General features: G+C 33.4%; 1 protein-coding gene across 1 annotated transcript in view; it reads right to left on the minus strand.

The window, feature by feature from the left end:
- ADAMTS6 (ADAM metallopeptidase with thrombospondin type 1 motif 6) overlaps positions 1-21,472 on the minus strand; it is a 283,681-nt gene that overhangs the window by 101,374 nt on the left and 160,835 nt on the right. Inside the window, exons 10-11 of the mRNA XM_077897999.1 lie at positions 19,434-19,575; positions 2,586-2,693 (exon numbers count right to left, since the gene is read on the minus strand). Of these exons, the coding sequence (XP_077754125.1) occupies positions 2,586-2,693; positions 19,434-19,575 (250 nt within the window). The remainder of the gene's footprint in view (positions 1-2,585; positions 2,694-19,433; positions 19,576-21,472) is intronic.

The following is a 21,472-nucleotide window of genomic DNA, read 5'->3' on the forward strand; positions in this document are numbered from 1 at the left end:
CATGGAGCCCTGTAGATTAATTTTGGATGGTGAAATCTAACATATTGACTATATGAAACTATGATGTTGTGGATGTTGAATGCTCTCTTGGCACACAAACTTAGCTACACTTACAAAGTTCTTAAATAGTCTTTCTTGGAACCTAAGATGTTCTGTTGAGGTATGTCAGAAGCTGACAAGGGTCCACGGACAGGGTGAGGAGGTAGGCAAGGAGTTCTTTTAGCAAGAGTATATCCATTGTTTCAAATATATATATCAGAATTCTGTAGACTTTGTTTGAAGAAAGCATTTAGAGATCAAAAAGTTGACAACCATTAACTAAGATTAAGAATGTGAATCTCGGGCAGCCCGGGTGGCTCAGCGGTTGGCGCTGCCTTCAGCCCAGGGCGTGATCCTGGAGACCCGGGATAGAGTCCCACGTCAGGCTCTCTGCATGGAGCCTGCTTCTCCCTCTGCTTGTGTCTCTGCCTCTCTCTCTCCTCTCTGTGTATTCTCATGAATAAATAAATAAAATCTTAAGAAAAAAAAAAAAGAATGTGAATCTCTGGGGTGCCTGGATGGGTCAGTTGGTTAAGTGTCTACCTTCAGCTCAGGTCATGATCCTGGGGTCCTAGGACTGAGCCCCACATGCTCCTCCCTGCTCGTGCTTTTTCTCACTCTCTCTCTCTCTCTCAAATATATAAATAAAATCTTTTAAAAAAATGTGAATCTTTAGGGATGTCTGGCTGGCTTAGTCAGAAGAGCATGCCACTCTTGATCTAAGGGTTGTGAGTTGAAGCCACATGTTGAGTGCAGAGATTACTTAAATAAACTCTAAAAACAGAATGGGAATCTTTAGAAATCAAATATGTTTTTGCCCCATTTTATTCACTTTCTCTTGTCTGTCCTTATTTGTGTGTATGCACACAAATATAAAAGTATTATATCTCTGTTTATCTAAATTTAAATTCAATACTGTTAGCTTTAATATTATTGAGAGTTTTTTCTTGGTATTCCTCAAAATTGTCTGTAATTTCCCCCCCAAAATATCACCTCTCTTACACATGTGCAAATAGCTGTAAGATATAACATTTGGGGATTCTACTATTAAGCACAAATGATAAGATATTAAATATGTATCTACACATAAATGATTAGTGGGGTTGAGCTATATGTTTTCAGATAGATAGCCACTACTAATGGTTTCTTTACTTGAAATGATTATATATTTTATATAATTTATAATTTATATAATTTATAGATTATATAATTTATAGATTTTATAATTTATAGATTATAATTTATATATAGAATTTATAGAATTTATAGTGTTTAAAAGAATGAATTCTTTATGCTTGGGATTTAAAAATAAAGTAAAATAAAGAGTCATCAGGCTTAGCGATAGTATTATTCTAGGCAAAAAGAAACTGTGGCCCATGGACTAGATCACAAGAATAATAATCAATCAGGGGCAAATAAAGAAAGGGATTCTCACCGTAACTTTCTCCCCTCACTATTATGTATTTCTTCTAAGTACAGATTGATGTAAATTGCTACTTCTCGTTGACAAGAACTGCTGACTCCAAAATAAACCTAGACTGTTGTTTCAAGAATGCAGTTCTTAATATTTTCTATTACTTCAGTGAAAAAAAAAAAGAAAGAATTTTTGGTAGTGTGTGAAGGTCTCTGTATTTTTATTGGCTACTTACAAAGTCTCAAAAAAAGATCCCTAATCCTTTAAAAATGACCCTATCAATTCATACATTTAGCACAATTTACCAACATTTCCAAACTCAGCATGGAAAAGCCATCAACATGGCACTAGGTCACGGGTCCTGAATGAAGCCGTCAGCAAGGATTAATAAAACTATGACAGCTGCCCAAAAGCTTTCATTCTTTTATTTAAACATCAGATTGCAAACTGAAATTCAGTGTAATCTTTGTTGAAAGTACCCCAACTAACATGGAAGAATTTAGAAATGAGAACAGAAGACAGTAGTAGCTATTATTATAAATTTAGTAGGCAGCAAATAAATTCTAGAATTCATATTTATAGCAATTCCTAAAGAATTTCAGAAATAGTATAAACTATTCTTATCCTTTTGAACAATTCTTAATAATGATATTTTTTCGAAAACTAGACCAATGAAACTAAAATTATTTAGCTATAATTCCTATGCTCAGTAAATTGTCTGATCATTCCTCCAATACTTGCCCTTTCTCTTATATTATAATTTTAAAATAAACTCTAGTTTGACTCTAGTAATAAAATATATTTGTGGGTCACATAATTTTCCTGAGAATTATTTATCAAAGAAACATAAACTTATGTGACTAAACAGACCATATTATATGACAAGATTATTGTTGGATTTTCTGTTCAAATATATACATATATGCACAGAAAGGTGTAACTGAGCCAGAATAATCATCACTGTAATTTCCTAAACATAGCAGATGCACAGATGTCAATCTGTGCCAATTAACTCATTAGGCTAGATATCTACTATTTTCTCATGCATGATTTCCTAGTAGTTGAATACCAACACCAGAAATGGATCAATTTAGTCTACTTGTCAAATAGATAATAAATCATTTGAGCTTACCCCCTTTTCAATATTCCCAGTTTGACAGAGTGTTCCTTCAGCTGCAGGAATACTGTTGGTGACACAGCGGTTGCTTTTGCTGAGACACCAGAGCTCTCTACACACTTCCTAGGAAAGAAGGCAAAAAGCAAGTTGATCAGAAGTAGAGACTAAAATCACGTCCACTTCTTCCATAAAATATACCTATGTGCACTCGGCATTACTTTACTAAGACATCCCAGGTGTTTTCCTGCTGTTAAAGCATAAGAGATGAAAATTTTGGAAGGAGATTCTTATGCAAGATGTGTTACCCATTTGCAGAATCACTTAAATAATTTTCTTTATAATTCTTATTTTAGTGGATAAAGAATATCTTAGTTTTTATTAGAATATTTATTTTATTTTATTTTTTTAAAAAGATTTTATTAATTTATACACAGAGAGGAGAGAGAGAGGCAGAGACACAGGCAGAGGGAGAAGCAGGCTCCATGTAGGAAGCCTGATGTGGGACTCAATCTCGGGTCTCCAGGATCACGCCCTTAGCCGAAGGCAGACGCTCAACCGCTGAGCCACCCAGGCGTTCCCCCACTAGGATCTTTGAAAAGTACTGTGCAGAAATTTCACTGAAACACTGGTGCCTCTGGCTCACTCAGTCAGTAGAATATGCAACTCTTGATCTAAAGGTTGTAAATTCAAGGCCCATGTTGGGTATAGAGATTGCTTAAAGATAAAATCTTTAAAAAAGAATGTTTTTAAAAAAAGAAATTTCATTACTATAGAAGAGTACAGAGAACGAATGAATATGTAGAAAATGAATTTACTACTCTTAAGAATATACAATAGTACAAACTTATCAATTACTAATAAAGTGTTACCAAGTAGATGAATTCCTAGATATATTGTAATATTCAAAGACCATTTTAAAAAGAAAAAAAAGGGGATCCCTGGGTGGCTCAGCGGTTTGGCGCCTGCCTTTGGCCCAGGGCGCGATCCTGGAGTCCCGGGATCGAGTCCCACGTCGGGCTCCCGGCATGGGGCCCGCTTCTCCCTCCTCCTGTGTCTCTGCCTCTTTCTCAATCTCTGTGTCTATCATGAATAAATAAATAAATAAATCTTTTAAAAAAATAATAATAAAAGAAAAGAAAAGAAAAGAAAAGAAAAGAAAAGAAAAGAAAAGAAAAGAAAGAAAAAGAAAAAAAGAGACCACAGGTATGGGCAGTGACTAATTTCTAAAATTCATATACACCTAAAGAACAATCTAGCAATGCTTTTTTGCAGATCATCAGTGTAGCCCACCTGCATGGAAGGAAATGTGGTTTTGAACAAATGCTGCTCTTTATGTGTCATTTTCAAAACAGACATATTTTAGATGTTGTTTGGAGCTGTCCTGTCCTCTTTACTATGATTTCTCATTATCCTACTTTAGCATGGGAGAATTAAAACACTTACTATAATATTGGCAATATAAAAATACTTTAGCTTGTTCATACCATATTAATTTGTCAAATTTTGAAATAAGCTGTCTAACATGTCCCTAAGTATTTTAAGTAACAGGAAAAAAAAAACCTGCTTTGAAGAAAATACTCAAATTTTTTAGTTTCTTTTTATTTATGATCACCAACTGGCATCATTACCAATAATACAAGTTTTTAAGTTAAACTAGAACCATGTAGTACAAAATATATATTTGCAATAAAAATATACTAATCTGGAGTGTGAAGATAAATTTATGTATGACATTCACTTTTATTGCTTCTATTCCCCAACTGCTCTTTTTACTCTCAAAATATCATTATAAAAAACGTATGTCATATAAACACAATTCAGAAATAAAGCAGTAACATTTTAAATTCACTGGTTCACTGTTCCTACAAATGGAAACGCCCTACAGGGTATAACACTGAGCAGATCTCTTTGGGCTCCTCTTTACGATGCTCCCTTCCACCAGGCACAAAAGGAGACAGAATTTCCATTAATTTTTTTTAAGATTAATTATTTGAGAGAGAGAAAGTGCACATATAAGTGGGTGGGCTTGGAGGGACACCAAGAGAGGGAGAAGCAGACTCCCCACTGAGCAGGGAGCCCCACTTGGGGCTGGATCCCAGGATCCCAAGATCATGACCTGAGCCAAAGGCAGATGCTTATCCAACTGAGCCACCCAGGTGCCCCTCTATTAGGCTTCTAAAATGTTTCTGAATAAATCTACTCGATATCTACTTTAAATTCTATTTGGAGAATTATTGAGCTAGAAGAGAGTTAAAACATTATAAAAGAAAAACAACATGTACTTGTAGATCATAATATAAACATAATTTTCCTGTTCTTACAACTTAATTTACTGCAAATTCTACTTTCTTTCAAAGTTTCAGTTTCTGTTTTATGACTATAAATAACTATTTTAGTGTTCCTTTCCTATAGGAGATGGTTTCTTAATATATATGTTCCTAAATATATTATTTCAGTTTGATATTAGAAAAACAGTAGTACTAACATTTTAGGGTCTTAAAATACTATCCCATACATCAAAAACACCCATATTCAAAGAGAAACTGTGTTCGCTAAAACAGAGAAGCATTGCTTAAAAAATGTATTAAGAGATTACAAAAAAAAATCCATAATCCTGGACTATACTACTGATCTTTTATGATTTTATTAGGTCTAAGTCTTAACTTTAGACAGAAGTAAAAGAAGCCTGAAGTTTAGATACACTGTGAAATGAAAATTCTATCATTGAATGGGAAAATGTTCAAAGCATCTATTAGGAAAACATACTACTATGAGGTCAACTTACAAAAACTTTTTTCCAAAAGTGCCTTGAAAATCTCTACCCAAAACAGCAAATGCTCAAGATATTTTTTCAAAGCTTTAATCTCAAGATTCATAGTACAGCCCTTGATAGAGCCTTATTATCCTATAGAGAATAACACATTTTGAAAGGTAGATTCCCACTGCTAAGAGAACTTTATTACCTAGTGGGCTCCTGGGGATTGGAATTTTGCTAGGGCATTAACTTCCCACAAATTACTGTTTGAAGCATGAGACTGTAAATTTATGTAGAGGAAATACTCCCAAGATGTAAAACTAGTCTCAGAAAAGGCTCTGAAGATTTTTCAAATATATCTCTTATCTAGAATGTCAGCTTGAATAATAAAGATCATGACATCTCAATTAAGATTTCCCAAGATAAAAAAAATTCACTTAAAAGATAGAAACTAAGAAAATCTTATTTTATACTAAGATAGCAAGAGGTACACTTCCTGAAAGAACTTGAGAATACTTTCTTCTTTTTAAAAAAGATTTTAATTTATTTAATTTAGAGAGAGAGAAAGTGCATGCATGAGTTGGGAGGAGGGGCAGAGAGGGAGGAGGGGAGAAGGAAAGAACCTCAAGCAGAATCCCTCCTGAGCACAAAGCCCCACATGGGGTTCAATCCCATGACTCAGAGATCACAACCTGAGCTCAAACCAAAAGTCAAATGCTTAACCGACTAGGCCACTCAGGCTCCCGGAGAACATTTTCATACATTCCAAAATACTCTTCTTTAAACTGTTGGATCCTAGAACATGGATGATATATTTACAGAGGTATATGCATAGGTATATCAGTTGCCAAATAAGCATCCTAAGTTAGGTCCCAAGTTTTTCACTAATAAGTTAAATGCATTCTGAAATTTTTTGGCTCCTAGGGAATTTGTATAACCACCATCATATTAGATGGATTAATATTCCTACATAAAATAAATAACATAGAGTATAGTTAGTGAGATAGATTGATGATTTTTGACTACCCGCCAGCTTGGCTCTAGAAAAACATAGTTCTCTTTCAGATACTCCTAATTTTTTACAGGAGAAGTTAAGATTTATTAAGATTATTTTATAACTTCTATGAACTAATAAACTATTGCCTGTGTTAGGGAGATTCCTTTCTCTAACCCTACTCTCTAGGAGAAATTTTGGTCTCTGTGCTTGCTCTAGAGTTTAAGGAAGGTGAGGGAAGTCATCAACAGTCTTCACTAAGGGAAATTTCTGTTACATGACACTGAAAATTGGAAATGGACTCTCTCATTTCTTGGGCTCAACTTGTAACCAGTTGGGAGGATTGCCTGGATAAAACAAAACATTATTTCCCATTCATTCAATAATACTTCTTGAGCGTCTACTATTCACCAGGCATTATATTATGAAAAAATAACACTATCAAAGAATTTATAGAAACCAGGGAGAAAGTAGGGTACAATCAGACATAGATTGGTACTGCTTTATGGAGTTTTCAATATTTGGCGACAAAATTAGAAGAGTGATATCAGTGTGGTTAGATTTTTTTCATGAAACTAAAATTTTTAATTTTAACAGACTCTTGTTATTTATTACTTTTTACTTTTTAGGTATGGTTCTTTTTTTACTTTTTAGGTGTCACAAAAGACTGTACAGTTCCTGAGGGCAGAGTGTATGTGTGTTAATGGCAGTCTTGACAAAATGTTTCTACTTGGCAAAATTAAAAGTTTGCATCCCTGAATCGGTTTGCTAATTTTCAGAGAGAAATTTTCCTGCATACAAAAACCTAAAAGCTTCTGAATCACGCACTGCCCAAAACTTGATAATCAGTGTTTTTTTTTTTAAACATATCGATACGTTGATCAACTCTTTCTTATGTTCCAGCACTATCTTCTGAATTCAATTTCTTTCTTCTTGACATGCATCCTTCCAGAGTGAATTTAGCAAGAGATTCTGGGATTTTTTTAAGATTGATTGATTGATTGGTTTTAGATAGATAGAGGGGGAAGGGACAGAAGGAGAGGGAGACAGAGAATCTCAAGAAGACTCCCTGTTGAGCACAGAGCCTGATGTGGGGCTCAATCTCATGACCTAAGATCATGAGCTGAGCCAAAATCAAGAGCTGGACATTTAACCGAATGAGCCACTCAAGTGCCCCAAAGGACTGTTGTTCTTCGTTTTTTAAAATTTATTTTACCCTCAATTTAAAAATATTTTAATTGAATATGGAATTCTAGGCTACCATTTGTCTTATCTTAGCATTTGAAGGTACTAAGTTCATTGTTATCTGGACTCCATACATGGAGGCTGACTGAGAAATAATTTATCAGTCTAATCACTATTTCTTTGTGATGAAGTTTAGCTGCTTTCAAAAGTTTGTCTTTGCTATACTGCAGTAGCTAGGTGTCCTTTTATTTATCTACTTGGGGCTCATGCTTTGAATTTACATCTTTCTTTAATTCTGAAAAATTATTAGTTATATAATTTATATAATATATAATTATAGCTATATATTTGTGATGTATATATCACAAATATAATATATAATATATTATATATATTAATATATTATATTTTATAGCCAGAAAACTGCACTGTCAAATATATTATATTACTATAATATTATATATTAAGTTATATATAATATATATTATAATATCACAAATATTATATATATTTATATCTAATTATATATATAATTATAGTTCATTCACTTATATTGGATATTGTCATTCTAACCACCATGTCTATTAAGTCCTTTTCATATTTACCATTTATTCTTCCATTGGGGTGCTAATCTTTCTGCTTATTCACATCATGATGGATTGCTTCCTAATGTCTGTTATTTTCTTTTCAAGCTTATCTTCAGGGAACACTGTTTTTTGATGGAGCATCCTGTGCTTCATGAGTTGCTGAAGCTTTGGGCATTTGTTTCTATCATATACCCTAAGGTTTGACTCATTTTTTTTTGTTTCACTGGTTTTTGTGTTGATTTATTTGGTCAGCACCATGTATGGAGACCATACAAAGTCATACTCTGTTCTTATGTGAGGCACAAGCCTAAAGCTTCAATTTCTCATGTGAGCTATTTTTTCCCCATCCAAAGCATAGGATAGACACTTAATTGTCATTTCCGTTTCGCTATTCCTTCACAGTAGAAATGACCCTTACCTCATACCAGGCTGATGTCCCCTATTCTAATGCAGAAAACCTCAGCTTACCAGCTTGCCATTTGTTTTCTGTTTTTTTTTTTTTTTTTTTTTAAGATTTTATTTATTTATTCATGAAAGACAGAGAGAGGGAGGCAGAGACACAGGCAGAGGAAGAAGCAGGCTCCATGCAGGGAGCCCAATATGGCACCTGATCCTGGGACTCCAGCCAGGATCATGCCCCAGGCCAAAGGCAGGCACTAAACCGCTGAGCCACCAAGGGATCTTGACCAGCTTGCCATTTGAACTTCAACTCCTCTCTGTTTCTGCCATGACCCTACCTTCCTTTTCTCGTTCTGATACACACAAGCTTTCTGTTGAAATGTAATAAATGCATTCTGTGAAAACCCCTGCATTGTGTAAAACTACTTATGAAGAAAACACAATTTATGGGGAAAATAGGGTTGGGGCAGACCAATGAAAACTTAGGTAATTTTATAGCCAGAAAACTTTGCACTGTCAAATCTTTGCATTTGATACCAGCACCCTAGTTGATCCTTTGTAGCCTTGAACCTGTAGCTTGTGATGCTTTCTCCTTAGAGACGTAAGTCTTTGAGGATATTTGCCTCCCATAGAGGTCATTTTCATAAAAATTAAAAAATTGGATTCAAGGCATAGCTTCTTTATCATTTTTTAAAAATAACACAAAGGATATATTATAGATTCTTCATTTGCCTTCATGATTTTAATAGATTATTTAAAGCTTTTGAGAATGGAGTCACTAAGTGATCTACTATGTCTAATAAAGACCCTTCTTTGGATTTGCAGGGTTTTTTCTATGAGACTTTCAATAATACCATTGATCTTTTCTTTGTGAGAAAGCTTACCTGGGCATCACATCATTATGCAATAGGAAACAATCATATATGGACAAATAAGACTTACGCGTAACACTGGCATCATTCTACAGTGTGTCAGTGTGTCAATACTCCTTAAAAGTATTCCATGATCTTCCAAGAGACAAGACTTAAAATATTGCCACTTATTTAAAATTTTAATACCAACTCCCAGACTTCTAGTCTATTTGAATTTTCAAATGAATGACACTGTTTGCAAATATTAACAATAAAAAATAGCAAATACAAATAATAATAAAAATACATATGAAGGTTGTAGTTTTAAAGTAATTTTTATAAAGTAAAATAATGTACCTGATATTTAGAAAACAATTTTGTAAAATACTGAACTAGGTCTTTGTTGATCAGAATAGAATAACTGATTCTTTTACACTCAAAAACTCTTTCAAAATAATAAGAGAAATTTAAATTATCTTTTCTAATGTTTTTATAACTATGTGTTTTCATAACTATAGCTCTTAAAAGATACTAAAAATACAAAGGAGAGCCCTTTAATTTACCTGTGAAAATTAAAATTAGCAGTTTACACAATGGGGAAAGAGATATAAAATTACCAAACCATTTTATAATGACTTTGTCAATATGAAAGTAAAACAGTATACAAAGAGAAAATGGCCTCTTTGTTGCTAGATGATTTTTAAAAAAAATTTTTTTTAAACAAATATAAGGATCATAGAAGAAACATATACACATTTTCTGCCCTTGAGAAACCCTAAATCCTATGCCATCTTGGGTCTTTAGTTCTGAATATGAAACATTTTCTTTGTCCTCATTACCCTATCAGTAAGTAACATCTCTCAACAGCTGTTTGCAATAAAGGATCCTGACGGCCAAAGGGGAGAGTAGAGCCTGAAGAGGTCAAAAAGGAGCATCAATGATTAGAAAGGTTACTTATCATGGTATCACACAAAGGAAAATTGAAAACCAACATATGGTGACCCCGTGGCCTGGCTCCAGGTGTTTAGTAGCCATCTGAAGAAAGAGAATAATGCACCCTTATTTCAGCTTTAAATAGGTTAATCCTGTTGTGTGGATAATTTAAATATAAGAGATCCTAGAAAGACATATATTTTTGTTATATATATGCATACAAATATATATATATATACTCACACACATATATTTAACAAAGAACTAATCTAGAAATGCAAGTTAAATAATTATCAATTTGAAGAGGTTAAAAAAATGATTAAAAAGTTTTGAAAAATATCTCTAAGAAGCAAATCCAAAGCAAAAACAAGTGATCTTTAAGAATACAAGTAATTATGGACCTAAAATTTTGGGTTGAAATTTAAGGGAAAATAAAAACAAAATCAATTTCTTATTAAACACATGCCTAATAAGCATATGTGTTTGGACTCCAAAAGAATATTGAATTGCTAAAATAATACCATGAATATTATTTCCATATCAAACCACACTGTAGAATATTTACACCACCTTAAAATCTGCAAGGAAAGTGGTTCTACAATCACCCTCAGTGCAACATTCCAACATTTAATAACTTGAAATTCTTCCTACTGCCTCATCTACAATCTCCCAGCTGTAAAAATTAAGACAACTGTGGTTTTTTTGCTCTTGCTAGGGAAGGAGAACAATTTGTTACCAGCTATCAAACTATAATAAATGTTCCAAAGTCTGAAGACAGTTTTAAGGCCAACATTTAGCCTCCTTTTTAATAGGCTACTCAAACTCTATTTCTTTAAACTTCCCTTATATGTACTTCTAAGTATTTCACTATCACCCTTTCCCAAGCTATCTGCATCTCTTAAAAAAAATTGGTAGGTAGCCAACAATTCCCTAAAAAGACTCATAAAGTCTCTTTATTAGAATGATTCTCAAGTAGAAAGCAATAATGACTTGAATCTTAACTAATTGGTGGTGATAAAATAATAAACAAAAGGGAGTAAGCATGAAAACATTAAAAACTTGAGTCTGAGAGACAAAATATGTCAGACTTTATTAAGTACTCTCCAGAAGGAGGATACCCTGATTAGACAAGTCAACTATCTTATCTTCAGCAGATTACTTTGCCTACAAATAGCTATATTTCAGGCAGATATAGCTTGATAGTATTCTTATTATAGTTATTAGTTGACATATTAATAAAAATAATTTATACCATCCTATATCTTAATTCTATGCTTACCAAATAAACTTTTGATAATTAATTGGCCTACTGAGTAGATTTCCTGAGGTGAGAAAATGTGTACACTTGAGGAGAGTTGACTGAATATCAACTGTACTTTGTTACTACAAATTAATAAATCCAGTTTTGTATATAAACATATATTCTTTGTGATCTTCCATTTCTAATATTAGATCCTAAAAATCTGCCATCATTTAAAGTGTGGAACAAAAAAGGCATACTTAACCACTTCTAGATTATTTTCTCATTAATCCTTAATATAACTAAAACACAGTGTATGCCCCAAACACATTTCCCCTGGAAAGATTTAAAACTAATAAGAAGGCTTAAAATTCCCAAAGTTGTGTCATATTTTCTCTTTGTATGTTCTGTATCCACCACAATACCCATGATTTTGCAAACTTCACATCAAAATTATTGAATTTCTATACACAAACACTTTCATATTAATCTCAGAGTTATGGTGTAGTACCTTCCAGTATGAAAAGCAAGGGCATTGCTACAAGGGAGTATCAACCGTGACAGAGCTGCTTTAAGTACTCTGTGTAGAATGTGTTTGGAGAGGAATAGAAAACAAGAGGGAAGAGGACATAGACCATTTTATATTAAGTCTTTGACTTTCTAATACGGTTTCTCTAGATCACAGAATTACATTTGTTTAGTAAGACACAATATGTCTTAGAAATTCTGTGATTTTCTGCACATCAATATCCTTCTTGGTCTCATTCATTGAAACACCTTCAATAATTACCCATTGCTCTTAAGATAAAAACCTAGAATTTTTAACACAGCCTATTAAGGTGCATACAGATTTGACTCCTAGCCTCCTTTTCTATCTCATTTATATGGTACTTGCTTTGAGAGCTACAGCAACACTAGCCTCTGGCAGCTCTTCAAATACACAAAAAAGCCACAGAGGTCTTCTCCCCACTATCTCTTCACCAGATAATTCTTCTCACTCATTTATTCAGCAAATATTTTGAGCTCATATTATAAGGCAGGCATCATGTAAACAGTCATGAATAAGGCAGGTGGGATTCCTACTCTTATGGAACTTATGTTCTATTATAATTGATCAGTTCACTCTTCCAACAAATATTTACTGAGCACCTATCATGAGCCAGGCTCTGTTCTATGTGTTAGGGAAATTAACAGGGAATGAAATTGGTAAAATCTCTGTGCCCAGGAAAAATCTAGTGGGAAAAGCAGACAAAAACAAGATGAATTAACAAAATATATAGTATGTTTAAAAATAATAAATGTTAAGGAGAGAAATAAAGAAAGGAAAATGACAGGAAGTGCACTTGTGCATGTGTATGTGCACATGTGCACACACAGATTTAGATAAAATTGCTAGGGGAAGCCTTACCTAGAAGATGACATTTAAATAATTATGAGTAATCCAATAGAATGATTATGGCTTGAAATGACTGCTATTTCAAGCATAATGTGAAAGAGAAAAACTGGGAGAAGGCTTTGTCTGTAGATTGACTGGAAGAGGTCTGTCTGAAGAGAAAATGCATTAGAGCTGAGACTGAAGGATGTGCATGAGCTTAGAATATCTTCAAATGCTCCCCAAATACAGATGACTTATATTTTCCTACAGCACTACCAGCATATCAACTATAGAGGAACGGTATCATGGATGACATAATTTATAGAAGAAAGGGAAATCCTTACTGAACGTTTGCCATGTGCCAGGTAAAGGTAAAACACTTTGCATGCTTAATGTACCTTTTGCCATCCGAAGTTTACAAGAACAAGTTGGCTGCTGTTCACTGGAAACAATGCCCAAGTAAAATCTATCAATAATTCAAGGTCATAGTAATAATGATAATAATAATAATAATAATAATAATAATAATAATAATAATAATAGGATAGTAATGAGCAGAATGTTATTTAAAATACTCTGTTTTGGGGCAGCCCAGGTGGCTCAGCGGTTTAGCGCCACCTTCAGTCCAGGGCCTGATCCTGGAGACCCGGGACCGAGTTCTGCATCGGGCTCCCTCCATGGAGCCTGCTTCTTCCTCTGCCTGTGTCTCTGCCTCTCTCTCTCTCTCTCTCTCTGTCTCTCTCTCTGTCTCTCATGAATAAATAAATAAATAATCTTAAAATATTCTGTTTCATTGTGAAACCTTGTATTAGATCATGTGTTCCCTTCTGGGATTCAGAATACATGGTTCATTGATAAAATACTGTTCAGTTCTACATTAAAGTAAGCAACAACAAGGTATAGCATACTATTAGGCATTTATGTGCTAATTTGTAAGTTTATGTGGACAGTGACAGACTTCATAGATAATAAAAACTTCCCATATGTTAAACAAAGCTATTTTATCTATAAAATTTCTCTCATGTTATCCTGGGCATTAAGTCTACCTGTTGGTGAGCAATTACCTCTCTCTCTCTCTCTCTCTCTCTCTCTCCAAACACTTGATTAAGGTATAACTGACACACAAAAAACTTCACACAGTTAATGCATACAATTTGAGGAATTTGGAGATAAGTATACATCCATGAAACCATCATCACAAACTATGCCCTGAACATATCCATCACCTCCAAAGGCTTCCTCCCGTCCTCTATTATTTTGTGTATGTGTCATAAGAAAACTTAACATAAGTTCTACCCTCTTTGGAAATTTTTAAGTATACAATTGATTATTGTTTACTGTAGGTACTATGCTGTACCCCAGATATCTATTCATCTTATATAGATACTTATATAGATACTTATTCATCTTATAACTGAACTTTGTATCCTTCGACAAATTACCTCCTCATTTTTAATTTTCCCTAGCCCCTGGCAACCACCATTTTACTCTGCTTCTATAAGTTTGACTATTTCAGATTCTGCACATATGTGGCATCATTTAGTATTTGTACTTCCTTACTTGCCTTATTTCACTTAGCAGATTCTTCTATCGTTGTCACAAAAGTCAGGATCTCCACCTCCGAAGGTCTGGATAATATTCCATTGTACGTTCTTACATTTTCTTTATCCATTTGTTGTCAATGGACATTTAAGTTGCTTCCATGTCTGAACTATTGTGAATTATGTTGCAATGCATTTGAGAATACACATATCTCTTTGAGATGCTGATTCCACAGCTCAGCTACCATGAATATATCTTTTTGAGATGATGATTTTAGTTCTTTTAGGTATACATCCAGAAGTGGGACTACTCGATGGTGGTTCTATTTTTTTTTTTTTTGAGAAACTTCCACACTGTTTTCCACAGTGGCTGTACCAGTTTACATTCCCACCATCAGTGCACAAGTGTTCCCCTTTCTCCACATTTTTGTCAATATTTGTTTTCTTTTGTATTTGCGTTTATTTATTTATTTTTATTATAAATATCCTAAGAGGTGTGAAGTAATAGTTCATCATGGTTATGATTTGCATTTTCCTGATGATTAGTGATGTTGAGCACCTTTTAACATATCTATGGGCCATTTATAGGTCTTCTTTTTTTTTTAAAAGATTTATTTATTTATTCATGATAGACATAGAGAGAGAGAAAGAGAGAGAGAGGCAGAGACACAGGCAGAGGGAGAAGCAGGCTCCATGCCGGGAGCCTGACGTGGGACTCGATCCCAGGACTCCAGGATCGTGCCCTGGGCCAAAGGCAGGTGCTAAACCGCTGAGCCACCCAGGGATCCCCTAAAGGTCTTCTTTTAAGAAATGTCTATTTAGTTCTTTGCCCATTTTTTAATTGGGCTATTTGGTTTTTTGTTTTGTTTTGTTTCGTTTTTGTTTTTTTTGTTTTTTTGTGTTTTTTTTTTTTTGCTACTGAGTTGTAGGAGTTCCTTATATATTTTGGACAGAAATCCTTTAACAGATACACGATTTGCAGTATTTTCTTCTATTCCATAAGTTGCCTTTTCATCATTGCCAAAATCAAGAAGTTTTTCCCTATGTTTTTTTTCCAGGAGTTTTATGGTTTTGAGTCTTACATTAAAGTCCTTAATTCATTTTGAATTCATTTTTGTGTATGGTGTACAATAAGGGTCCAGGTTCATTCTTCTGCCTGTGGCTGTCCAATTTTCCAATACCATTTATTGAAGGGACTATCATTTCCCCATTGTATATTTGACCAAGGGGCCTTGGTCAAAGATCCATTGGTCATATATGCATGGCTCTATGTCTAGTCTCTCTTCTGTTCTATTGGTCTATTATGTTTATTTTTATGCCAGGATCATACTATTTTGATTACTGCAGCTTTTTAAATCAGGAAGTATAATGCTGCCAGCTTTGGTCTTCTTGCTCAAAATTACTTTGGCTATTCAGGGTCTTTAATGGTTCTCTGTGAATTTTCACCCTTCTTTTTTTCTTTTCTTCTATTTCTGTTAAAAAGTGTCATGAGGGCAACACCAATTGACAATTACCAGTAAATTATGTATTGGATATTGCTGACCTATACTGATTCATTAAATATATATGAAAACAATGTTTAGGATATGATTTACAGTGACAGAATAAAGAAATGTGGAGTTATGTTTGAGACTGAGTCTTGAATTAATCTGTGCTTTTTTTTTTAGAGAGCAAAGATCACCCACATCCCTTAAAATATATGGGCTCATTAGTGAGTTCCTTCCAAAGTTTAAGCTTATTATTATTATAAAATGTTCTTGTTAATCTACTTTCGATAATTCCTTTCTGCTAAAGAAAGAGACAAATTGAAATGGAAGAAGAGTGAGACAACAGATCCTATAGAACTTTACAGGGAGTAATTTTCCTCTAAATAGGCAAAAAACCCACATTTTTAAGACTAACTGATACTGTTTTATTTGCAATGCAATTTAATCAACACATCAAAGGCACCCTTAGTATTTGATGATACAGCTAGCAGACTTTTTAGATGATCTAGTAGGATCTTATTTTGTATGCTGCTCATCTGTACTTATACCTTGCCTTGAAGGTCCTAACTATTTACATACGATAAAAAAATATAAAACTCAAACCCAACACTCAGGGTTTCACCACCTGAGAAATTATAACCCTGAAAATAAGTTTAGGAAAGCTCTCTAGATCCCCTATCTCTCAAAAAAGACTGGAATAAGATGGGGAGGTGTTTTGTTTTATTTTGTTTTTAAGAAGATATTTAGAAATAGACATTTGATGAACATTGATAAAAAGTATCTTCTGAAATAGAATATAAGTTATCTTTATCTTAATAGAAAATGGAAGTAAAGTAGACCTTTTTAATTTTTGTTTTTAGGGAATCCCGGGTGGCTCAGCGGTTTAGCGTCGCCTTCAGCTCAGGGGATGATCCTGGAGACCCGGGATCGAGTCCACATCAGGCTCCCTGCATGGAGCCTGCTTCTCCCTCTGCCTGTGTCTCTGCCTCTCTCTCTCTCTCTCTCTCTATATATATATATATATATAGAATATATATATATATATATACATATATAGAATATATGTATATGAATATAGAATAATATAGAATATATGTATATGAATAAATATGAATAAATAAATAAAAAATCTTAAAAGTTTTTTTTTGTCTTTACCCTGGGGTAGGTAAATCACATTCTGTATTTTAGTTTCACCACCTACAAACTATTAATAGATAATTACAATTTTTATCAAATTACGAAAAGGTAGCATAAGCATTTTCATATAGTACATGAGTCTAAGAAAACCATTTTGCTGCAAATCAAAGTGAAAAGATTAATGATAAAATATGTAAAATCGTATAGGATTGTAAGATGCTAATGCCTTTCCTCAAGTTTTCCAAATTTTATTTTATATCTATTATAAAAGTTTTTATAAACATAACACATAAAGATAATATAAAAGGGAGCACCTGGGTGGCTCAGCTGATTAAATGTCTGACTATGGCTCAGGTCATGATCTCAGGATCCTGCGATTGAGCCCTGTGTCCGGCTCCCTGATCAGCAGGGAGTCTGCTTGCTCTTCTTCCTCTGTCCCTCCCCCTGCTCTTGCTCTCTCTATCTCTCAAATAAATACATAAGATCTTTTAAAAAAAAGCTAAATATAAGGAACATAAACTGAAAATATACAATTTTGCAATTACTTATCTTCACTTCAAATCCACTAGTTTATTTATTTATTTTTTTTAATTTTTATTTATTTATGATAGTCACAGAGAGAGAGAGAGGCAGAGACACAGGCAGAGGGAGAAGCAGGCTCCATGCACCAGGAGCCTGATGTGGGATTCGATCCCGGATCTCCAGGATCGCGCCCTGGGCCAAAGGCAGGCGCCAAACCGCTGCGCCACCCAGGGATCCCAAATCCACTAGTTTAAAATAAATGAGATATACAGGTAGAGAGGATGATCAGGTGAAAATTTTTATTAATTATTGAAGAAATAAAAAAATGTATCCATAGGTCCTGCAAAACTGATAATATAAATTATCTAATATAAAAATACATAAGTGCAGTTAAAACTCAATTTCCAATAAAAAAAACTAAAATTAGATAAACTATTTCACTTCTTAATAAAGAAATGAGATCATAGATAAGAATAATAGAAAATCTGTAATCTTATTTGGTCATGAATTTCAACCTACTAAACTACAAATATATAAAAAGACCATGATTGAAATCTGACCAACATTTTCTGTAGGAAAAAACAACCTAAGAAACAAAAAACCTAAAATCATATAGAAATAATAACAGGAGACTCTGTACAGAGAGACAAGAAAGACCAAAGTCTTATTCTAGGCTTTAGATATTTAGATAGTTGCACAAAATCTTTAAATCTGTTGCACAAAATATGCTGTCAAAGCCCACCAAGAATAAGAATATACTTGCCACCCAAGGGATATTTTAAAAAATCATTTTCTTTTGTACTGAACCCAAGGGGAATAATTAGTACAGAATAATGTATATATTATTTAGTATTTTCTACCTTAAAACTTAATTCCTTTTTTGCTACTATTTTTAAAAAGAGATTTAAATAGTATTTGCATAAAAATAGAAATTAAGCTGTTAAACTTATGCTTTATTTTTTTTAATTTATTTTTTATTGGTGTTCAATTTGCCAACATATAGAATAACACCCAGTGCTCATCCCATCAAGTGCCCTCCTCAGTGCCCATCACCCAGTCACCCCCACCCCCGCCGAAACTTATGCTTTAAACCTGAATTTTTCTTACAACTTGACATTTAAAAATCCTCTTCTTTCATTCAGCATGTTTACACTGTGTACCTTCTATGAATATGTCTCTACACTAAACACTGATATTTTTCTCAATAAAACTTATTATTTCTAGATATAATATTATTTATTTGATTTTAATTTATACGTTCTAGTACTGAGTCATTTCAGGTTGCTCCATCCACTGCCTACTTTATTAGGCAGACATGAAGAGTCAATTATGAAACCTACATTTTTTCCACAGTAATTTTCCTTGTTTTTCTATTTGGGTTAATGTCATCTTGTCCCCACTCAGTTGTTGTGTTAGAATGTGGGCAGTGAGTGAAGCAACTTGAAATGACTCAGTACTAAAAAGTATAAATTAAAATAAAGGCTCCTAGCCAATGTGAAAATTCTCTTAAACCCAATTATTAAAGTACCAAAAAAGGCTGGGAGAGGGAAGTTTTCAAAACCATAACATTTCAAAAGACAAACTAAAGTTGGCATCATAAGCTCAGGACTTAAAAAAGAAATAAATCATAAATTATTAAAATTCTACCTGTATCCTTCACAAGATGTTTGAAACCTAAGATTACTCAAATATTTAGAAATAAACAATTTATATCAGAAAAAAAGCAGTGTGCCAAAGGCCATACTTGAATGAATGATGTTATCAGTGGTAAACTACACTCAGTTAAAATCTAACTTAATATTTGTGTCATGAAAGAACACATGTAAGTGACTAAACATAAGGATTAAGACTTCTTACCCCATATTTACATTGGCGGGATGTTGCTCCATATTGGAAACGGCATTGCTCATCAGCATCATACACCTGACCTGGGGCCACAGCTGGATAAAGAAAGTCACGCTTGGGAGGCTCATTATCAAGGCAAGTACCACGGCCTGAACTGTTCAACATAAAGGATCAAAGGAAATTAGGTACACTATGGACTATTTCCATCACAATCATGAAACCATGTGTCGAACTCTTTGTTTTAATAACTTGATGCATGAAAAGCAATACATTCTACCAACAAATACTCACATAGCAGAATAGAATAACTTTACTGAAATGTGAAAAAGAGCCCCAGTAGTTTTTTCCAGCACCGAGACACAATAAAAGCATCTCAGACAACAATCTCAAAATGTCATGTTGGCCTTAAAATACTGATTTAAACTAATTTCTCAAGGAATCAAAATAGAATTTCATATTACTCTAAGCTTCTTGTTTGTTTTCCATGAAAATACAACCACATCTGGTAGTAGAATTAAAAACATAAAATGTGGAAAATTTAAAAAAAAAACAAAGCAAAACAAAAACAAACAGCCACTATGGTTGTCATTCTTAAAGACCTAATCTATATACTCCTCTAACTTGGGCAAAACAATAGATGCTGTAGTAAGACATGTCCAAAGGTTCTTGAAATATTTCAATAATAAATGGGCAGAATGACAGATGAGGCCAAGATCCAAAGTTCTCTCAAGTATATTAGGAGTGTTTAGTCTCTCAAAAATTTCATATTTCATCTAGGGTCATCAGAGTTGGAAAAGAGAATGTTCTCCTCTCTGCAATTTCTGCTTTCAAAGTATGCTCGCACTCAAACATAATATTTTAATTCAGTGGAACAAATAACATAAAGATCGCCAAAATCCAGACGGAATACCTTAGTTTAAAGAGCTTTATACTTTGCTAAAGATAATTGTTCATTTTTTTAGTCAGTGTGCATAAAATAGGACAGATGCTTTTTTACTTTCATTTCACATGTGAGTAACTTAGAATTTTTAAAGAATTCCTATGCCAACATTTAAAAATTTTTTCCAACATTCCTGTCAATTGTGCCAGCACTTGTGTTTTTTTTTCCAAATCTTTTCCATCCACTTTGCCAAAGGAAAATAATTTCACAAGTAGAAGTTCCTCAACTATTATTTAGGACAGTACAAATTTTCATTTATAGATAGGTTAAGAAAGAGCCATGTATAATAACGAGTTTCATATTCACTTACTATTTTGTCATACTTCTTAAAATGTAAAAGTTAATTTGCTATATTAAAATGTGTATTTGCACAGGAGCAAATTAATACCTTTTAAAAATTGAACCATACGACTCACAAGGTGATAGATTCAGAAACCCACGGGCAGAACACTGTCTTCTTTGCACCCTTTCCTTTCCTTTATGCCCCTCTTGATTGGTTTTTCATCAATAAAAATATTTGGATAAAAATAATAAATGTTGCACTAATATAGATGGGTTTATTATTGGTTATTATAATCATTTCACTTGTCACTCTTCAATGTATTTAACAGAAAACAACTTATTTTCACCCTGCTGTCCAGTTTTCATGAAAGAATGCTTTTACTTCCTATTTATTGAACTTTGAGAAATTGACATGCACTGCAATAAGAGAAATTATTTCTAGATGAATTTTTAAAATAGCAAGCTCCTTTTATTTTATTATGTAAAGTATCTTTAATCTATATAGATATGTATATTCAAATTTCTATATTAAGATTAATGATAAAGCAGTCAAATGTGAAAAGTATACTGAAAGAAGACAATTTTGATAAAATGCAATATGCATGAAATAAATCAATTAGCAGTTTAAGCCCATAATTTTTCTTCTAAAATATCAGTTTCAGTTCCATCTACAACAAAATTACAAAAGTCTTTATGAAAGGGTTGAAATATGTAAAAAAAAAAATCAAGCAATAGTATAAATTAATGGGAAAAGTTTAACTACTGAAGGATCTAAGTACAGGGTTCCATTGGTAAAAATATTTGCCGATAGCATAACAAAGCAACTATA

Source organism: Canis aureus, chromosome 5 (assembly GCF_053574225.1).
Source record: "Canis aureus isolate CA01 chromosome 5, VMU_Caureus_v.1.0, whole genome shotgun sequence".
In the NCBI taxonomy this organism is placed as follows: domain Eukaryota; kingdom Metazoa; phylum Chordata; class Mammalia; order Carnivora; family Canidae; genus Canis; species Canis aureus.